The sequence below is a fragment of the Taudactylus pleione genome, unplaced genomic scaffold (assembly GCF_031769625.1).
Source record: "Taudactylus pleione unplaced genomic scaffold, aTauple2 ptg000757l, whole genome shotgun sequence".
NCBI classification, from domain to species: Eukaryota; Metazoa; Chordata; class Amphibia; order Anura; family Myobatrachidae; genus Taudactylus; species Taudactylus pleione.
Window position 1 is genome coordinate 847,287 of NW_028285159.1, and position 22,363 is coordinate 869,649.

At 41.5% G+C, this 22,363-nt stretch overlaps 1 protein-coding gene across 2 annotated transcripts in view; it reads left to right on the forward strand.

Moving 5' to 3' along the window:
• Positions 1 to 20,887, forward strand: part of CCDC171 (coiled-coil domain containing 171) — a 135,174-nt gene extending 114,287 nt beyond the window's left edge. For both annotated transcript variants that reach the window (XM_088457322.1, XM_088457323.1), the window contains 6 exons: positions 1,482 to 1,667; positions 5,303 to 5,448; positions 12,969 to 13,023; positions 15,360 to 15,488; positions 17,604 to 17,756; positions 18,744 to 20,887. In XM_088457322.1, coding sequence (XP_088313448.1) covers positions 1,482 to 1,667; positions 5,303 to 5,448; positions 12,969 to 13,023; positions 15,360 to 15,488; positions 17,604 to 17,756; positions 18,744 to 18,869 — 795 coding nt within the window. In that variant the 3' untranslated portion in view covers positions 18,870 to 20,887. The remainder of the gene's footprint in view (positions 1 to 1,481; positions 1,668 to 5,302; positions 5,449 to 12,968; positions 13,024 to 15,359; positions 15,489 to 17,603; positions 17,757 to 18,743) is intronic.
• The last annotated feature ends 1,476 nt before the right edge of the window (positions 20,888 to 22,363 follow it).

A 22,363-nucleotide genomic window follows, 5' to 3' on the forward strand; every position in this document is an offset into this window, starting at 1 on the left:
ATCCCTTAGTCTTCATATGAGGGCGGGGCACCTTACAGAAAGGGACACTTCACCACGCGCTGAAGGCTTGCCCGAAAAAAGGTTGTGGGCATTTAGAAGAGGGGGTATGTTTTTGAGATGCACCCCTTTTTCATCACTATAGGGGGCATGCCCAGCACTCATGGAGATGCTGGGCTGCCCCCAAGCTCTCCCTGCAGTGTGAATAGATGCGTGCCATGCCTGTCACTGCAGCCCTTGGGTGGAGATGGCTTTTCTTTGTATAGTGTCCCTTATTCATGTTACGTCACAAAGTAGTGCCTTTTATTCATGTGAAACCACAGTAGTGCCCCTTATAACACATTATGCCATGCAGTAATGCCTTTTACACATTAATGCCTTTTACACATTTATGCCACGCAGTAATGCCCGGCCTTTACACATTATGCTACACAGCAATGCCCATTTTTTACACATTATGCCACACAGCAATGTCCATCCTTTACACATTATGCCACACAGCAATGCCCATCCTTTACACATTATGCCACACAATAATGCATGACCTTTAAACATCAGCTGGCTGGGGCCCCCACGGCAGGCAGCTGCACTAGTCCGGCAATCTGTGCATCTTCAAATATGGAGCCACTCGGAGCTCGCAGACCGGTAGCCGCTGCTGATTGGCTGCCGGTCCACAAACTCCGATTGGCGCACGACCGGCGCCTGTTTGAATGACAGGAGCGCAGTCTCTCTATGCAGGGCGGCTGGGTCGGGTCCCCGGGGAAGCACTGTGCTGCAGCCAATCCATAACAGCCTGTCAGGGATTGGCCACAGCACAGCGTGTCCCCGGGGACCCGGCTCTTTTTTAAAAGTGAAACCCCGGTCCTCTAGATTGGGTACAATACGCACCATAGCGCGTATTTGCAATCACTGGGACATGTATGTTGGGGTGTTGTATTGACGGAAAATGGATTTTTGACCTTACAGATTGAAGATGCAAGTGTTAGCCAAACACACTAATTAGAGGACCTCTCCACATACGTTTAGCATATATCCTAACTTTTTGTGATTTTTATCCCATAGTTTCTGTCTTACAGTTCGTATCACCCAAGGAATTCACTTAGTCAACTTCATCAAAATAGGGTGTAAGATATGATAAACAAAAGAAAAAACATGGCTTCAAATGTACATGAATTTTAAAGTAACAGTCATTTAATGTTCTACATTTTCTAAGGGATACCATAGTGATCATTCCCTCAATGTTTTCAGATTTGCAGCACTGTGCACAGCACAAAAACATTCTCTGAAAACAGTACCGCGTTTGACTTGTCTGTGCCTTTTTGTTTTTAAAGATAGTTGGGTACAGTAAATTGAACATGAACTAAACCATTGTTTGACGTTTCTTTTGGCAGTATATTGTAAACAAGGAGGTTACCGTTACTTTGCTCTGCTCCAAATCATTTGTAGCATTTGTATATAGTTCAGATGTGATTGTGTTTCCTCAGAAAGTGGTTTCTTATGAGAACTTCAGGACTGCCTTTGAAGAGCTGAATAATGCATTGGTACGAGAACAGGAAGCTCAGAGTCTTCTGAATGAACAATCTCAACAGATGCTGGCACTTAATTACAAAATAGAATTGCACTCACAGGAGGAAGCTGAAAGGAATCAAACCTTATCAGAAGCAATACAGGTGAATACGTTAGCCGCTTTAATAGTGTTATAAAAATATATTCAAATAGCTTTTATAAAGAAAGAAAGTCAGGGATTTTTTTTTGTATTTTAAGTTATTATTTCATTTCATTAGATGCCTCATTGTTCAGCTTCTAATTTATCAGTCCTATATGCTTTTTTCTACATTTGTGTATTTTTGGGGTGGAGGATTTAACAAGTCACTAAATTAGAAATATTATATCAAATAGCTGTGAATACAGTAATAAGTGCATTCAGTTTCATAAACAAACATAAAAAGACCAAGACTGTAGTTGCAGATACATTTTACTGAGTTTTGACATTTAGCAGTTATTGTACATAGAAAACAATATAGAACAGTGTCGACAAATATAATAAGTAAAGAAACTATAGGGCGCCCTCCTATATGATGCTGAATAATGGCTGGCAGCTCTCCTAGGACTCCACCAAAACCTGAAAGGTAGTTATTCTAATAGATGGTAGCGCGAACAAGCCTTGTTGTGTCTCATGGGTCCGATATAGGCTTGTTGGCGCTACCATCTATTAGAATATATAATAAGTAGCTAACACCTATATATAAAGAGATGAGATTCCAGATTATGGTAAACAGCATAATAACAAGTACAAAAAATCTAATCCTAAACATTTACCTACATTATGATGTGACGTAATAGAAATTTATATATTAACAAAAAAGATATAAGATAATAAAAGTAGAGCAGTCAACCATATAAGGCAAAAATGCATTAATATAAAGGCAGCATCGGGCAAGTTAAAGCAAGCAGGTGATCATTAGGATCACCCGGCACTATGTAGTAGCTGGAGTAAAGCCATCTGTTCCAAATTTTGTCAAACTTAGACTCAGCGTTACAAGAGAGAGAGAGATATTTCTCATGAGACACTGTGGTATTGACAAGGGATTTCCAAACCTTAAAGTCGGGACCTAAAAGAGCTATCCAGGATCTGGCTATTACCGCCTTTGCCAGTGAACAGAAATTAATAACATATTGGGTAGTATAGGTATCAAGAACATCGGGAGGCAATATCCCAAGAGAACATACCCTAGGCTTGAGCAGAGAAGAAGGGAACACCTGTATGACCAATAGTTTGAATGACACTATTCCAAAAGGCACACACCAAAGAGCATTCCCACAATAAATGCCAGAAAGTGCCATGGGAGTCATTTCATTTCGGGCACACATCAGTAGTCCTACCAGCAAACTTCATAAGTTTGACAGATGTGATAAAGAGCTGTACTTGCTGGATGGAGGCAGTAGAACCACGGGGAGAAGCTAGTGCAAAATTCCAGGAATCATCTCACATTGGTCACAGATCTGTTACCCAGCTATCTTTAAGGCCAGGAAGATCCTTGAAAAAAAATGTTTAATAATAATAATGAGGAGGAGGGGAAGGAAGAGAATTTGGCCATACAATAACAGATGAATGAGTACCTTCCAGAGATTAAACCATTCAGTTAGGAAAGGGAGATGCGGGACAGTTCCCCCCATGCATCTGCCCTTTAATGAGCTGGCATAAGTGGCGTGGGACACGTGTGTTGGCATTCTGGAGCAATCTACACCTATACTTGCCAGGATGACTTTGAGGTGTGAAAAGTTTACACGGTTGTAGATCCTAGTCTTACATTTTTGGAGAACAGCACTCCTATCAGTTGCAGTGTCCTTTAAGGACCCTTCAAATAAGTTTAGGGCCTTTCGGATGCTTTTGCTGCCTCTTGGGGCATTAAAGCAACATTTAAGTGGGTGGAAAATATGCTTAAGGGGGTTGCAGGATGGCATATATAGAAGAAAGTTTATGCAACTTGCATTGAATGTCCCGTATGTGTCCTCCTACAAGGAAGAATACAGTTTTGGATTTGGCTAAATTACTGGTGAAAATATTGATTAATGTAGTGGTAGCTTGCACAGTCTTATGCTTAAATCATGAGAAATTGATAATACATCCAGGATCTTCCCTGTGCTTATCCACAGAATGACCTTTTTGAGTCTAAAATGAAGTTTTATAAAGATGTTATGAATGAGTAGCTCCTTGGTGAGCCAAAGGAAAGGTCCTTCTGGGCTAAAACTGCTTTGAACCAACATAAAGTCCTCCTAGTTAGCCGCACAAGCCCTAATGTTCCAACAGTGTTGGGCATACCTTCTGTTTCTCAGAAATGTAGTCTTGTTCTATGCCCAGCTCTAGGGTTCCCAAAATCATAAATTAGATATATCAGATATACTTCTTGGAACTTCGCAGAATAGTTTTTTCTTTTTTAATTCCTAGGGACCCAAATGCATAAAAGACTTTTGGGACACAATCCTGGCTATGATTTTCCTGGTCTTTAGGCATCAGAGATTTCTTTTCAGTCTAATTTTCTTTTTCCTCAAAACAAACCCAATTCTGCCATAGCACCTTACAAGTTCATATCTTCATGATTTTCTTGTAAAGGATCATTTCAGGATGTCACCCAATTTTCCATTTTCACTTGATTGTCTAGACCAGTGCTTCTCAAACTCAGTCCTAGGGACACACTGACAGGGTGTGTTTCCATATGTTCTTGGTATAGCACAGGTGTATATATTATTTACTGACACATTTTTAAAAGATCCACAGGTGTTACTAATTATTTAATTTTTTTGCCTCTGTGAGGAAATCTGGAAAATATGCACTTAGTGTGGCCCAAGGTCTGGGTTAAAGAAGGACTAGTCTAGACCATGAAATACCATGGCTGAATCATAAATGGAGCCAAGGCTTCTCTGTCCTAATTCTTTTATGCAATAAGTCACTCGGACAGCTGCCAGCCAAATAAAGTCAGATGAAGATTGACTCCATGTGTAGGCTTGGTGCTGTTTCACAGAATAGTGGGGGGAAGACCCTTCTCGATATTGACTAGGATGGACACTACCTATGCTTAACTTCACAAAATGTAACATTGTCTCACTCCTCCTATCAAAGTCCAGGAATACTTTTCTCTGGGGCCAGGAGCAAGTCTCCATCCCATCTGTTGTCTCTGGGTCTCATATCTTCCAAGAGTGAGTTTTGCCATGTCTTTTTTTCCTGACCTTGATATCATTAGGTTCATCCCGAAAATTACTGCTGGATACACATTGTCATTGTCAGCCACAGGCTGACATTATGGTTTATCTATTTAGTGTGTGCCGCTGTATATAGAAACAAATCTCACAGTGAATGCAAACAAGGATGGTGGGAAATACTGCATAACTGAAACATATATGTATAGTTTGATATTTTATAGGGCTCATGATTCTAGAGCCCTTATCGCAAGCATATTCATTCAATGTAAGCCTGTTCCTTCAATTTATTAATATTTTAATGAAAGAAGTTAGAGAATTATTTATACTTCAATTGTTATTTTTATTTAATTTACGTTGTGTCAAGGCTACTAGTGTACTAATGAGATCTTACAGTTAAGACATAGAATGCACTTGACAGGTAAAGAAGAAAGATGATTTCTGAGAGTGTTTGTTTGAGAAATGTGGAACCCAATAGCCAAAAAAAATACTTTATAGTCTATGTACTGTGTATTATTCTTTGTTCAGTAGCTCCTGGCATATATTGAAGTCATGCTGGAGCGTTGACAAGTAAGTGCTTTCGTCTCCTCCGCTCTCCTGCTTGTAGAGTCTCTCTGAGGCAAAGATGGAGCTGCGGAGAAAAGATCAATCCTTGCGTCAGCAGAACAGACAGCTGACCCAGCTGGATCAGGACAAGCGTCGGCTGGAACAGAGCATCTGCAATGCTGAGAGTGCCCTGCGAGTAGCAGCCAAGTGAGTTTGGGGACCTTGGGGAGATTATGTATAACAAACAATAGATCAGCTTGTACTACCATATTGAGGCTTTTTGCACAAGATGACGAAGATGTAGAAAAGAATAAATGTAAGAACATGGACTTGCTGATGTCTTTTGAAAACATTGGAATAGAACATTTAGGCTTAATAATCTGAAATTGTATTTAAATGTGTCAGATAATTCCTCAGAGATACTTGTTGTTTAGCTTTTTCTTTAACTTAAAACAAGCTTGGCTTAGATGCAGATTTATTTTGTATTTCATCACAGATCTGGGTTTATTGAGAATTATTAGCATACAGAAATGCAGCATGTGCCATAAAGTCAGTATAAGCATTATGCATTTGTAGGCATATTATTTGAGTAAATAATATTAATAATTCTGTCTATATTGGCGCCATGGTTATCCACCCCATATTAGTTTTTCTTATATACACAATTACTAAAATACTTCGCCTATACAGGTGCCATGGTTACCTATTTTACAGATATGTCTTCATACACTTATAGAGTGGGTGCTGGATCATTTAACAAATGATTCAACAAAAAAAGAAATTTGCCTTGTGTGGTGCACTCTTAGAGATTTTTTAATCAAAGTGTAATCTAAAACTTAGCTCTTAAATACATTTGTACATAAAAGTATTGTAATATAGAACGTTAATACGGGCAATTTAAATAAATACAGTGCATCCGGAAAGTATTCACAGCGCTTCACTTTTTCCACATTTTGTTATGTTACAGCCTTATTCCAAAATGGGATAAATTCATTTTTATCCTCAAAATTCTACACACAATACCCCATAATGACAACATGTAAAAAGATTTTTTGAGATTTTTGCAAATTTAATAAAAAAAAAACTTAAGAAATCACATGTACATAAGGATTCACGGCCTTTGCTCATTACTTTGTTGATGCACCTTTGGCAGCAATTACAGCCTCAAGTCTTTTTGAATATGATGCCACAAGTTGGCACACCTATCTTTGGGTAGTTTCGCCCATTCCTCTTTTGCAGCACTTCTCAAGCTCTATTAGGTTGGATGGGAAGTGTCAGTGCACAGCCATTTTCAGATCTCTCCAAAGATGTTCAATTGGATTCAAGTCAATGCTCTGGCTGGGCCACTCAAGGACATTCACAGAGTTGTCCCGAATTCACTCCTTTGATATCTTGGCTGTGTGCTTAGGGTCGTTGTCCTGCTGAAAGATGAACCATCGCTACAGTCTGAGGTCAAGAGCGCTCTGGAGCAGGTTTTCATCCAGGATGTCTCTGTACATTGCTGCATTCATCTTTCCCTCTATCCTGACTAGTCTCCCAGTTTCTGTCGCTGAAAAACATTCCCACAGCATGATGCTGCCACCACCATGCTTCACTGTAGAGACGGTATTGGTGATGAGCGGTGCCTGGTTTGCTCCAAACATAACGCCTGGCATTCACGCCAAAGAGTTCAATCTTTGTCTCATCAGACCAGAGAGTCCTTAAGGTGCATTTTGGCAAACTTCAGGTGGGCTGCCATGTGCTTTTTACTAAGGAGTGGCTTCCGTCTGCCCACTCTACCATACAGGCCTGATTGGTGGATTGCTGAAGAGATGGTTGTCCTTCTGGAAGGTTCTCCTCTCTCCACAGCAGAATGCTGTAACTCTGACAGAGTGACCATAGGGTTCTTGATCACCTGCCTGATTAGGGCCCTTCTCCCCTAATCGCTCAGTTTACACGGCTGGCCAACTCTAGGAACAGTCCTGGTGGTTCCGAACTTCTTCCATTTACGGATGATGGAGGCCACTGTGCTCATTGGGACCTTCAAAGCAGCAGATATTTTTCTGTAACGTTCCCCAGATTTGTGCCTCGAGACAATCCTGTCTCGGAGGTCTACAGACAATTCCTTGGACTTCATGCTTGGTTTGTGCTCTGACATGCACTGTCAAGTGTGAGACCTTTATATAGACAGGTGTATGCCTTTCAAGATTATGTCCAATCAACTGAATTTACCACAGGTAGACTCCATTTAAGCTGTAGGAACATCTCAAGGATGATCAGTGGAAAGAGGATGCACCTGAGCTCAAGTTTGAGCTTCATAGCAAAGGCTGTGAATACTTATGTAGATGTGATTTCTTAGGTTTTTTTTTTATAAATTTGCAAAAATCTCAAACTTTTTACACGTTGTCATTATGGGATATTGTGTGTAGAATTTTGAGGACAAAAATGAATTTATTCCATTTTGGAATAAGACTGTAGCATAACAAAATGTGGAAAAAGTGAATTGCTGTGAATACTTTCCGGATGCACTGTATCTAGCTGCAGTAATTCTATTTATCTCTTTTCTCTCCTCTGAGGAAAAAATGCATTCAAGGCAGTCTCTGAGAAATAGTTTTTTAGTTCTGATATTGGCTCAGAGAGTGCAAAACAATTCACAAAGATAATTTCAAAGATTATCCTGTTCATGTAACAACAATTATGCCTATTATAAAAAACTGAACAGATCAACGTGCGATTGAGACCTCCTGAGTGCAGAATGGAAGCAAGGAACGAAGAGCACCGGCTTCTGCTGTCCCTGCGCTCTCCGGCAGAGCCGGCCCTAGCCAATTTGGTGCCCTAGACAAAATTTAGTCTAGGGCACCAAATTGGCTAGGCCAATTTTATATAAGCGGACGCCAAAAATAACACATTGTATATACACACACACACATATATATATATATATATATATATATATATATATATATATATATACATACATACATACATACATACATACATACATACAGATACAGTCAGGTGCACAAATATTGGGACATTGACAGAATTTTCATATTTTGGCCTCTATTCACCACCACAATGGCTTTGAAATGAAACAAACAAGATGTGCTTCAACTGCAGACTTTCACATTTAATTTGAGGGTAATTACATCCAAATCAGGTGAACGGTGTAGGAATTACAACGGTTTCTATATGTGCCTCCCACTTTTTAAGGGGCCAAAAGTAATGGGACAAACTAAACAATCCTAAATCTAACTTTCACTTTTTAATACTTTGTTGCAAATCCTTTGCAGGCAATTACAGTCTGAAGTCTGGAACACAGACATCAGCAGATGCTGGGTTTCATCCCTAGTGATGCTCTGCCAGGCCTCTACTGCAAATGTCTTCAGTTCCTGCTTGTTCTTGGGGCATTTTCCCTTCAGTTTTGTCTTCATCAAGTGAAATGTATGCTCAATCGGATTCAGGTCAGGGTATTGACTTGGCCATTGCATAACATTCCACATTTTAGCCTTAAAAAACTCTTTGGTTGCTTTTGCAGTATGCTTCGGGTCATTGTCCATCTGCACTGTGAAGCGCCCTCCAATGAGTTCTGAAGCATTTGACTGAATATGAGCATATAATATTGCCCGAAACACTTCAGAATTAATTCTGCTGCTTTTGTCAGCAGTCACATCATAAATAAATACAAGGGAACCAGTTCCATTGGCAGCCATACATGCCCACGCCATGACACTACCACCACCATGCTTCACTGATGAGGTGGTATGTTTTGGATCATGAGCAGTTCCTTTCCTTCTCCATACTCTTCTCTTCCCATCACTCTGGTACAAGTTGATCTTTGTCTCATCTGTCCATAGGATGTTGTTCCAGAACTGTAATGGCTTTTTTAGATGTTGTTTGGCAAACTCTAATCTGGTCTTCCTGTTTTTGAGGCTCACCAATGGTTTACATCTTGTGGTGAACCCTCTATATTCACTCTTGTGAAGTCTTCTCTTGATTGTTGACTTTGACACATATACACCTACCTCCTGGAGAGTGTTCTTGATTTGGCCAACTGTTGTGAAGGGGTTTTTCTTCACCATGGAAATAATTCTTCTGTCATCCACCACAGTTGTTTTCCGCGGTCTTCCGGGTCTTTTGGTGTTGCTGAGCTCTCCGGTGCGTTCTTTCTTTTTAAGAATGTTCCAAACAGTTGATTTGGCCACACCTAATGTTTTTGCTATCTCTCTGATGGGTTTGTTTTGATTTTGCAGCCTAATGATGGCTTGCTTCACTGATAGTGACAGCTCTTTGGATCTCATATTGAGAGTCGACAGCAACTCCAAATGCAAATGTCACACCTAGAATCAACTCCAGACCTTTTACCTGCTTAATTGATAATGAAATAACGAGGAAATAGCCCACACCTGTCCATGAAATAGCTTTTGAGTTGATAGTCCCATTACTTTTGGCCCCTTAAAAAGTGGGAGGCACATATAGAAACCGTTGTAATTCCTACACCGTTCACCTGATTTGGATGTAATTACCCACAAATTAAATCTGTTTGTTTCATTTCAAAGCCATTGAGGTGGTGAATAGAGGCCAAAATATGAAAATTCTGTCAATGTCCCAATATTTATGCACCTGACTGTACACACACACACACACACACACACACCCACACACCCAGCAGCCGGGGTGCACTTATTCCCAGAGCCCAAACAAACGCAGGGACCCCATAGGCTCGCACACATATACATACATAAATTAACACATACAGTACATTATAGGTGGCAGACATTGAACTGACCTGGTTATGCATGCTTTTTTCGGCTGGTGACAACTGCCTTCCATCCTGTGCAAGTCAGTTCAGCCTCTGCGCTCCTCCCTGATCTCATCATTTCCAGGTTCAGCTGTCAAACCAGTTACCGGGGGTGGAAGGTGCTTAAAGGGTGGGGCTTCAGCGGGGACCCAAGCTTCTACTGGACAGGGGGACTCAAGTTGTAGACGGAGCCTGGTTGCTTAAGGAGTACCTGGGGGCGGAGCTTCAGGGCAAGGGGCAGAGCTATGGGCTGTAAGGAGAGGATAGTTGGATGGCCAGGGGCGGAGCTTTGGACTGTCCGGGATGGAGCTTCAGACAACTGATGTGGAGGGTGGGGGGGGTGTGAATGATCCGGACTTCGTAAGTACGGATCCTACAGACGGCATGTTGTCGGATTCAGTGCAGTACAGGCACTGTTAACAGGGATGTTTTTTTTTCCTGTCTGCGCTGCAGGGGATTCCGTGGGTCTATTTTCATGGTGGGCTTGGAGCTGCAGCTCCACCCGCCCCATTAGTAATCCGGCCACGGGAGTCCCGTGGCCATCTTGGCTCCTCCTGTAGACTGTCAGAATGACCTTTTTATGCAGAAGCTCATTCTGACTAAGGGCTGGGCGGATGCGGATCCGGGTCACATGACCGGCCTGGCCATCCGCTGCACTGCCCGATCGGAGAGGTCCGATTGCGGCAGCGTGCTGGGAGAGAGAGTCACTGGGTAGCTGCGTCGGCTCTGGGGTAGGTGGAAGCAGCGGCAGGCGGCGGCGGGGGAAGGGACAGACAGGCAGAGCTCAGCCCTGGAATGCCCCTAGCATTCTGAGTTGCCCCTAAGCATTTGCTTATAATGCCTATGCCTAGGGCTGGCTCTGGTCTCCGGTTACCCCTGTTGTGTAAACACATTGCAGGGTGGAACCGGAGACCGCAGGGACAGCAGAAGCCATTTGCTACGGTATTTTTCAGTACCACCGGTAAACAGGTAATAGTAGTGGTGTCTTCCCCCAACAGGTTCAGAATACTATTCCTCTTTGGATCCTTACTCTCCCTGTCACGCTACATGTGAATATTATTACTCTGGAATAACTATATTGTGTTATACCATATGATGTATACAATGAGAATTGAAAAAATAATGACCTTGTAGATATTATTTGTTATTGGCATTTTGTATGTATGGTCCATGATTTACAGCATACTTTTGGTGCAATAAGTTATTTCTGACATCATATACATAATATTGGTTACTAAAAATAGGAGGCACTATACAGTGTATTAGATTTTGTCAATATATCGCTACAGCAAAGAATTTTATATAGATCTATACCTATGGATTATATTATATAATGGAGAGTTTATACCCACTATGATTATACGTGGGGAAATTGTTGAGATGTGTTGACTGCTGAGAATTATCTACCCTTTACAAAGATTGTTTGACTATATAGAGAACGGGTGGTTTATGAATGTGTAACAACCTGTTACATAACTGATCTATATAAGGTTCAAATCTATGATACAATCCGAAATGGAAATATCGGTTGAAATTAGTTATTTCACGATATCCTGATCTTATAAGAAATATAGCAACGATTGAAGTTTTTTACAATGGGCATAATTGTTGTTACATGAACAGGATAATCTTTGAAATTATCTGTGTAAATTGTTTTACACTCTGAGCCAATATCAGAACCAAAAATCTATTTCTCTGAGACTGTCCTGGATACCTTTTATCCTCAGAGGAGAGAAAAGAGATAAATAGAATGACAGCAGCTAGATATTTATTTAAATTTCCTGCATTAATGTTATATATTACAATACTTTTATGTAAAAAAGTAATTAAAAGCTAAGTTTTAGATTATACTTTGTTTAAGAAATTCTCTAAGAAGAATGCACCATACAAGGAAAATGTCTTATTTTGTTGAATCATTTATTAAATGATCCACCACCTGCTCTATAAGTACACTTTACTATCTTGTGGTGCACCGCCAACCATCCTTAGATTGGGTTTATTTGTATTATACACATCTCTTTATTAATAAGATTGGTCTTACATTAAACCGTAATTAAATATTTCCTGTGCAGATTCAACATACCTTTCCCCAGAAATACACTGTTACTCAAGTCACAATAAATAAAGCCCCTCTGAGCACTCCAGATCCCCGGGCGACTTGGGTGCGCCGAGCATCACTCGAAATGTGATCAATTAGATTTGTGACATTGGGACATGTGTGTGCGACTGACTCTGAATCTGTATACGAAGGCCTCCGATTCAGTGGCAGCAGTTTCTTTTCTCACACCAAGTTCCGTTGTGCTTCATCTTTGACTTTGTACGTGTTTAGAACCCATTCCTGTGCGGTTCAAGTTGCAGCCCAGCGTCTCAAGAACATTGTGAGTGGTGTTTCACTGCATCTGTGATGTGAATAAAACCTAAAATATAAAGAAAAATATTGTACACTTCACCTCTAGGAGCATGTCAGTTGCACCGGCCATCTCGCGACGTATGGTGTATAGGCACTAGGTGTATGAGGGACACGTGTATGTGTTATAAATGACAACCTGTACTGGAAGTCTTATATTGTCATTCAATGCATTCGCCATATGGTTAATCTCCTCCACTTAAGTTGACCTAAATAAGGGATCTATAGACTACCTTGGCCAAACATACAGTAAGCAACATAGAGTTGAGCACTTGGAAAACATAAATAACAGTTGATACTGGCATTCATGTTACTCTAGTAACCGTTCATTTTAATTTAGATTAGAATCTATTCACCTAATGGCAGCATAGGTAAGCTTACAACAAACAGATCTAAATCCTAGCTGGTCTACATCACTGTGTTTCATGTTGTAGCTGGATTTCTTTGTCATTTTATGATATGATGTACAGAAGTCTTGGATGAATGTCATATTTGCTCTTCTGTACTTTTTATTTAAGATATCAACTATTTGTTTTGCAGGGATAAGGAAGTCCTGTTAAACCACATGATATCTGTTGCAGCGACCTTCCAGAAGGTAATAAATACTATAACTTAAGGCGCACAAATTGTACAGAGGAAAGTTACTTGATTTTAAACTTAGAACCTCAAGGCTCTCAGTCCTAAAGGACACTCCAATGGCTTTAAATAAATAAATGTTCACTCAGTACTTGTTGCCCTATGTACGTGTATAAACAGTTTTTCTATGCGCCTCCTACTCGGTTTGCATTGCAAACAAGTTATTAAACTGGGATTAAGTGCAACAATGATTACAAATAATTGTTTCGGAGCATATTGCCTTGTGTTATTGCACATGTACAAGCTTGTACCTAAACGGTATGCGGTGTTCTGAAAATAGTAGACTACTTAAATGCTTTTCCCTTGGCATTATACATCAAATTAAGGTCATTTTGTACTCTATTTATTCTGTTGGTCCTTAATATCTAATACGATGGCATTGTGGTTGGATAAACTATAGTTTACCATGCAACTGCCATCATACTTTGGCATTACCTCATAAAGCAGTATGGCATTTCAAGTAGTTGATCATCTGATAGACTGCCTTCTTTTTAATGTCTAGTTGACTGAGGTCAGAGGGGTAGATGTATGAAGCAGTGAAAAGCGTGGAGAAGTGTGCCAGTGGATAAGGTGCCCATGGTAACTAAGTAACCAATCAGCTTTGAAGTAGCATTTATCAAGTACATGTCCGCTGCTCCGATTCACCCCCACTCTGCCCATTGCTCGACCACCTGCTCTGTCCCGCCTCCTTCCCTCTGTATAAACTTACCTCATCCTGGTGCAGAGTGGTCCTCTGACTAAGGTCTGTCCCGTCACTCGTGCAGTAGTAGCCATTGAATAGGTGGCGCGCGTTCCCAATGTGCATTGCATGTTGGAGATGGGACAGACCTTACACAATTATAGAAAAATGTGGAGCCACAGCACAGATGCCATTACTGGCAGCAACTATGGGCGTACAAGCCAAATGGATTTGGGTGTTTGTTTGATTCTATACCCAAATGTAAGTAATAGATATGTTTTTCTGGATGAGATTGTGCATTATAGGAGGTGAACGCTGTTTAGTGGCCGCCTAGGCTTTTTCCACATGTTGACTTTGTATTTTTTGCACATTCCTTGAGATGTCAGATATGGTGCATTCCTATTAATTTCTATGATGCACTTTTTGTGCCTTGCCGTCCTCTTTTACAGTGAAACACATCTATATGCATACACAAATCAGTATAGTTAAATATCTTCAAAGTGAATCACAAAGCAAAGACCGTATTACCGGGACTCCAGCAAGTACTGAAAAATATAGGAAGGACTTTTAAAGTGACTTATTTATTTAAATTTTTTTTTTTTTTTCAAACATGCCCCTTCTGTGATGGTCACTTATGCTGGCCATACACGCTACAATTATCGGGGCGATCCGCCGATATCAGGCGGATCGCCCCGATAATTGTAGCGTGTGTGCGGGCGACCGAAGGTTAAATATTGCTCGGTCAGGCATGCAGGATTGTCCAGCATGCCCGTCCGATGCGATATTTACCCGGTAAACTGTCGGCCGCATCGGGCAGTGTATGCCCAGCACGCCCGACAGGCAGACATTTCCTGTGTTCCTTCCTACGGAAGGAACAGGGAAATGTCTCCTCCCCCGGGGGCGGAGCGTGGATGCCGGGCTATACACTGTGAGAGAAATCTCACAGTATATGCCGGCGACATCTGCGGCTGGCAGGCTGCCAGATAAAATGTCTGTCGATCTGACAGACATTTTATCTGGCTGTGTATTCCCAGCATTAGTGTCTGTGTAAATGCACTTCATATTGCAGAAAGTGTGTGTGTGATGGAGAATAGGTGCATTTTGAAAATGTGTACAATGTTGCCTTATTTTTTCCAATTTGTACATGATCTCGAAAATGATACAGAGATTCAAACCAGGATCTTCACCAAATCTGTGTTACTGTTAAAACCCCTAAATATCAAATTACTACCCGTTAATATCTGTATAGCTTTTGGTATTTAACTTTGAACATTTTCAATGTTCAATAAATATTTACATGCTAAGCAAACTCATAAGTTTTATACAGTATAGATACTTTGGGGTAAAGTTACTAAAGCAAGATTTTTTTTAGACGTGGAGATTCAGATTCTAGCTATTATTTTCTAGAAGGTGCTAGCTAAATATTAAGTAGAATCTGATTGGTTGCTATGGGCAACATCTCCACTTCTAAAAACTCTCACTTAAATAAATGTAGTCCTTTGTGTGATCTAAAGATATATCTTTGTTAAAAAAAAAAAAAAAAGTTTAAGGAGTTCAAATCAATGCCTCTTGCAAATTATCCAAGTAGTTATTGATTGTACATTTTCTCCGTATAGGTTAGAGATCAGTCTTCCTTGTCACGGACAACATCAAGAGTTGATTTTACTTCGCAACTTCCAAACCTGGCGCCTGCATTGTTTGAAATGGAAGTATGCATGGGAGGAGCAGAATTCACAGCTTGCCAGGTTTTGGAATATGTTCTCTTATGTATCACTAACAAATGTATATGTGAAATGGCTCCTGACAATATTGTAGATGTTTGGTATTGTATCTTTCAACAGTAGGGGAAACAGATTGTGGGATTTGTGTCACTCCTTGTATGGCAATGAACAAAACAAGAGTGACTCCCTGTTCCTTAACTAACTATTCAATAATAATATTTATTTTTTCTAATACTTAGAAGAACAGCCTCCATAGTCCCTAGAGCACAGCATGATGGGGTCCTTCAGCCTATCATTTGGCCTGCTTTTACAGTTTGAGTCCTTGCGTCTACTTTTTTTCAATGCCCTTTGCCATAAGTCAAGTGAACTTTTGACTTTACTTCAGTGGGACATTAGGACCTCATTCATTCAGAGGCGGTCGTTAGTTGCAAGCGGTCGCTCTGTAACAGGGCGGCCGCTTACATCCTGAATGACCGCCTCCTTGTCGATCACTAAGCTGTGGGTTAACACCCACAGCTCTAGCGACCGACATGGGTGATGGTCGCGATGGTCAAGACCATCGGGGCTTACGACCAGACCCTAAGGTTGGGTCTGGGCACTCATAAACCGCAGGGAGCTTTCTGCTCTGATCGAGCAGGAAGCTCCCCACTGACATCAGCAATGATGTCAGTGGGGCCGCCCCCAAACTGCAAGCGTTCCGGCGAGAACGCCTCCGTTTGGGCAGGCACGCCCCCTGCCCGCCTCCCAAACGGGGCGAGCTGTCACTCACCATCAACAGCTCGCCCCGTCTGCTGCGAGACCCCTAGCGACGGAGAGTCCGTCGCTAGCGGGGTCTCGCGCATGCACACGATGGAGCCGGCTACATCGTGCGCATGCTCAGTGAGGCAACATCGAGTCGGTTGCGAGCGCTCAGCGCCCTCCCTGTACACAGCCGGCGCCTCCCCCGCTGCACACAGCCCTCTCTGCACCTGCCGATTGGCCCTGTTGCAGCGCTTTCAGTGGGTGAGGCCACTTTGGACGTTGTGCGGGCCTTAAGGATTTATGTTGACCGCACTTCTTCGTTTAGGAAGTCGGACGCCTTGTTTGTCCTCTATGGCTTCCGTAAAAAGGGTTGGCCTGCTTCAAAGCAAACTTTGGCAGGTTGGATTTGTATGGCAATTTCAGAAGCTTATCTTCATGAAGGCCTTCCGATTACATCCTCTGTGAGGGCTCATTACACTAGGTCTGTGGGTCCTTCGTGGGCAGCTCGACGTGGTGCCTCTGCAGTCCAGATCTGCAAGGCGGCCACGTGGTCCTCTGTCCATACCCTTGTGAGGTATTACGCGTTTGACACCTTTGCATCTCAGGATGCTTCCTTCGGGCGGCGGATTCTCCTTTCAGCACAGGAGCGTCCCCACCCTTGAAGGATACTGCTTTGGGACATCCCCAAGGTATCCTGTGGATACCCTATGGACCCTGATGTAGAAAATATGAGATATGGTAAGAACTTACCGTTGTTATCTCTATTTCTACGAAGTCCATAGGGTTCCACAGGACTCCCGCCCTGTCGCACCTGTGCTGCAGATGGGCTTTACTCTGGTCACCGGTTTTTCCGTCTCCCTCTGGTGAGAATGTGATTCTTGTGTGTGTCCAGATCTTTCTTCCCCTCTCTTCCTTCTCCTCCTCCGGCCTATGGCTTGGTACGTAACTGAGATGCCTTGGCTCGGGGGTGGGGTATAGGAGGGGTACCCTAGTGCATCCTGGGAGGCTGAAAACTTAACTCTATGGTGCCCGATGCCTGACGTCATCACCTATACCCCAAGGTATCCTGTGGAACCCTATGGACTTCCTAGAAATAGAGATAACAAAGGTAAGTTCTTACCATATCTCATATTTTTGCAGGGTTTTGTTTTCTGTCTTTACAACACCTTTAAGTTCACACAGTTTCCTTCATATTTTTGTTCATATGAAGCAACTTAAATTTTTTGTTAAAAAAGTACTTTAACTTTCAGATATTTTGTGGTATTTTCTGGAAAATCTATTAGTATAGTATATACTGTATAGCAATATAATTTTTTATATTTTTATACACTAGAATGTAGTATTTTTGGTATGGTGTAAATATAAACCTGAACGTCTTTTCTGTTGTTCTCGTTACAGAATATGATAAGTTGCTTCTTAGACATCTATCAATGTGCATACTCCAAAACATCTGCTCTGGGAAGAGAAATAAGCTCCCACCAAAAACATATTGCAGCGCTCAAATCTGAGCTGCAGACTGCATGCCTACGTGACAACAAGGACTTGTCTTCGGTAAATGACATAATTCTAAGGACATTTAGGTTTAAATTACATATCAAGTAGGCTACGGTTAGTTGTTCATGCAGTGGAGTCTTGAACACGTACAAAGTTTATGTGGGTCTGTGGAGTATACTATTATTTTTATTATTATTTATATGGCGCCACAAGGGTTCCGCAGCGCCTAACAAAGTATATTAACAGAATGAGCAAAACAGTGACTTTTAGTACAAAAATTGCATGGTGTGGACATGGTTTATAAACTTTGCTGCATTAGTGCTCATAATACTCAAATAAGCAGCAGGGTAGTAGAAACCAAGGGTGATTTGCTGTGGCAGGGAGTATGGAGTAGGTGATAGTATAAATAATGAAAGGAAAAGCAGATAAAGGAAGAGGGCCCTGCTCGTGAGAGCTTAGAGCCTAAAGGTGGAGTGGCAGATAGATGGGGTGAGCATGGAGCAGTGGGATAGGATGAGAGCTGGATGGCTTTGATGAAGAAGTGGGTCTTGAGAGCTCATTTTAAGTTTTGTGGAGAGTCTGAAAGGGAGAGGGAGAGAATTCCAAGGGTAGGAATCATCATGGCCGAAATCTTGTAGGCGGGAGGGGGAGGAAGTAATCAATTGGGAGGAGAGGCGGCATTCATTTGTGGAGTGGGTGGGCAGGAGTATGAAGGGAGATTAGGTCATGTAAATGGGAGAGGATTGGGTGAGGGCTTTGTAAGTGAGTGTGAGAAGTTTGAATTGGGTTCTGAAGGGCAAGGTGTATGTAATAGTTTCTGATATATAGCCCCTAACTTTAGAGAAGCAATTTTTGTTTTAAGGCAAAGAAAGTTGATTTTGTCTTAAAACAAATTGACACTTTAAATCTAACTGAACAATGAGGATTGGATAATTCTAATACAGGGACAGGGCCAGTGATGGTACAGTAACTCAAATTGCAATGTCCTTGAGTTAGGTAATGCATTTAAATATTTTCCTAACACAATTTATTTTGATGTATCAGGTGAAGTATGATGCCAGATGTTTACCATATTCAAGACCAGAATTTCCTTGGGACAGAAGTATCCCAGACTTTTTACCGCTACAGGCTGAGCTGGATTTATCACACAGTCATATAAATTCCAACTAGGTCAACAGCACATCTTTCAAACCTATAGAAAATGCATCTATTACTGATCTTGAGCTGATGACCATGCAAGAGCTGCCAAATAAGACCAAACTTTTCTCCTTCAAAAAACGTAACAAGCTGCAATTTTACTTAGAGAAATTGTACATGTGCTTTTTAATCACTGTGGACTGGACACTGTTATATAACATGTTTTTCTATGCATAGTGTGTTTTTATATAAACTTAATTATAGTATTTATATTATACAGCATTTTACACCTGAATACTTTATTTATTTTACAAAGGCCCCAGCTGCATGCTGCTAATCCTGATCATTACATGATTGTTCATTCTTGCCCACACTTAATGTTTTGCTAATGAAGTGATTTGTCTTCGCCTTTGTTGCAGTTCATGTTTAGGTGGACTTTTTATTTTAAAAGCATAAAAATATATTTGGGGCTTATAAAATAGTTTCACAGAAATGTGAATCTGGGTACACTGCTGCTAGGCAAGAAGGTGCTATTTCTCTATTTTCTATTGCACTGTGGGTATTATCTGTAGTAGTGAAGTAAGTGTATTAATTGATATTTAATACTCATTTATTCCATACAGCTCATTAATATACCATTACAAAGTATAACCAGTTTACCATATCTGCTCACGAAAGTTAGCCAGCAAGGCATCATTTCATTTAAAGTAATATGTAGTTCTTTGTCAATAGATCTCCAATAATATATTTGAATCACACATAACATTAGCTGTTCCATAACTATACAAAATGAATGTGCATGTATATATGTATGTATAGATAGATATAGAGAGAGATACTAGTATGTTGGTCACTTCAGTCTCCGCTCCGCCACGTTCTGTCCCCCGTAGCTTGGACAGTATCTAGTTTTCCTTCTTCAGTCCTCAGGAACCCATAACAGTGCATGTTTTACAGATCTCCTCAGTATTACAAGTGAAATAATTAGCTCCATATCTGGATCTTTTAAAATGTGTCAGCCAGTAATGAATATATCTGTGCACCAACTAAGAGATCTGTAAAACATGCAGTGCTAGGGGACCCTGGGGACTGCAGTTGGGAAACTCTGATCTAGTGTTATAGGAATTATTAGAATATTTGGGAACTGATTGGAAATACTGTAACAGAGAGTACGCATGCTTGGGCCATATGGTGAATGTGTATGCATCATTTGTGCACTACGTAAAAAGACTTCATTCTGCTAAATACAGTAGTAAAGTGTATGCCCAGAGCTCTTTTCCCCCTGAATGTAAAGGCTCATATGGTTGACTAGGTAGAGTGAAATAGCTTGTGCTACTTTCATGTCACTGAAGTCCTTCTAAGAGATCTGTCTGTCCTGGTCTAAGAACATGTCTATGCTTTTACAGTAGGATTAAGAGAGTTAAGTGAACACTGGAGCAGTGTTTAGGGAGACCATGTGAGTACACTGCATTCCCTCATCCTCTGATTTCATAAGCAGTGTGCAGAAGAGTTCACATGCAGAATCCAATTGTGCCCTTCAGTCTTATTGTCTGCATCAAGTAGAGAATAAGTCAGATTGGGAGCACAGAGCTGGAGGCTGCAGTCGAAGGCTTGCTGGGCCACTGGTGGCCGGGTACTTCCTGTGCCTATCCACTGACTTACATGATATACAGCAGGGGTATACAATCGGTGGTACGTGTACAACTGGTGATACAACCAGCAAAGGCTTGGTGGTACTCAAACTCACCTATGGAGCCTACAGGGCCTAACTCTAGTCCCTGCAGCAATAACTGTTCCTGCGACGTCTGTCAGTGAACTGCTGGTGCTGTCCTGGATGGACAATTTAGAAGGAGCGTGTGACGTCAGATGCTGGACAGAGACAGGAGCTGGAGGAGCCGAGCTGCAGAGACAGAGGGGAAGCGAAAACAGAGATGGTAAGTTGACTATTGGAGCAGAGGCTGGATGGGGGAAAAGGGAACAAACACACATGGATGAGGAAGGGAGGAGGATAGAGAGCACATACAGATGGGGAAGGGAGGAGGATAGAGAGCACATACAGATGGGGGAGGGAGGAGGATAGAGAGCACATACAAATGGGGGAGGGAGGAGGATAGAGAGCACATACAGATGGGGGAGGGAGGAGGATAGAGAGCACATACAAATGAGTAAGGGTGAGGAGAGCACATCAATTTATTAGTAATTATTTATAAACCGCACATTCTGCAGCACTTTACAGAGAATATTTGGCCGTTCACATCAGTCCCGCCCCAGTGGAGCTCACACTCTATGTTCCCTAAGGTATACACACTACGATTAATTTTTGTTGAGAGCCAATTTACATACCAGTATACTTTTGGATTGTGAGAGGAAACCAGAGTACCCAGAGAAAACCCACGCAAGCACGTGGAGAATATACAAACTCCACGCAGTTAGGGCCATGGTGGGAATCGAACACAAGGCGTCAGTGCTGTGAGGTAGTAATACTATCCATTACACCATCTGTGCTTCGCTGTAAATGCACATACAGATGAGGGGAGCACATGAATGGACATACAGATTGGGGGGGGGGGGGGGAGGACAAGAATGAAGATACAGACAAGAGTGGGCAAGAGCACATAAATGGACATACATATGAAGGGTGTAAGAGCACATGAATGGTCAAACAGATGAGGTGGGAGGAAGAGACCATATTTGACATAGATGGGGAAGGGAAGAACAATGCAGAGATGAAAAGCACCTTTTGTGGAGAACCTTTAAATAAAAAAAATCACCAGTGAACTATTCAACTACCTGAGGAGACAGCTGGACCCTGCGAAACACATTGCAATTTAATTGACGGTTTTTACCTTTTTATTTTATGATTTATTTTTAGGTATGTCAGTTATGTCCTAATTTATCATGTGATATCGGTTTTACATTTATCTGTGTTTAAATTTTATTGCTAAATTTTTTGTAAGTATTTCATCAATTATTGTCTGCACTAGAGAAAACATTTTGTTATTCAATTCATTCATCCAGTCCAGAACAGTAGTTGTATATTTTTTTATGCCATTAATAAATAAAAATTTACTATTTATTTACATTTATACTTGGTCACTCTCTTTTGGTTGTTCCTACTTTGTAATCTAGCTCACTGTGTGGGTAAAAGGTTGATCATTATATTGGTTGAAACTGTGACAATTATGAGGACTGTCCCAGAACACTGCATAGCTCTCCTTTTAGGAGAGTAATGCCGGGTACACACTAGACGATATGTCGTGCCACCCGACAGATCGAATGGCATATCAGGCACATCGGCCAGTGTGTACACGCTATTTCGCTGATGATGCGCGCTCCTATGTGTCGTCAGCGACATCGCCTGTCAGACCTGCATGCAGGTCCTATGGGCGATATCGTCAGCGAGGGCCATGGTGCCCCCACTGTCGCTCCCAGCATTGGCAAGTGTACACATCCCGTCATCAGGCTGGGTACACATCGATAAGTGTGCACCCAGCTTTAGGGACAGTCTAGTCACAGACACAATTTATCAG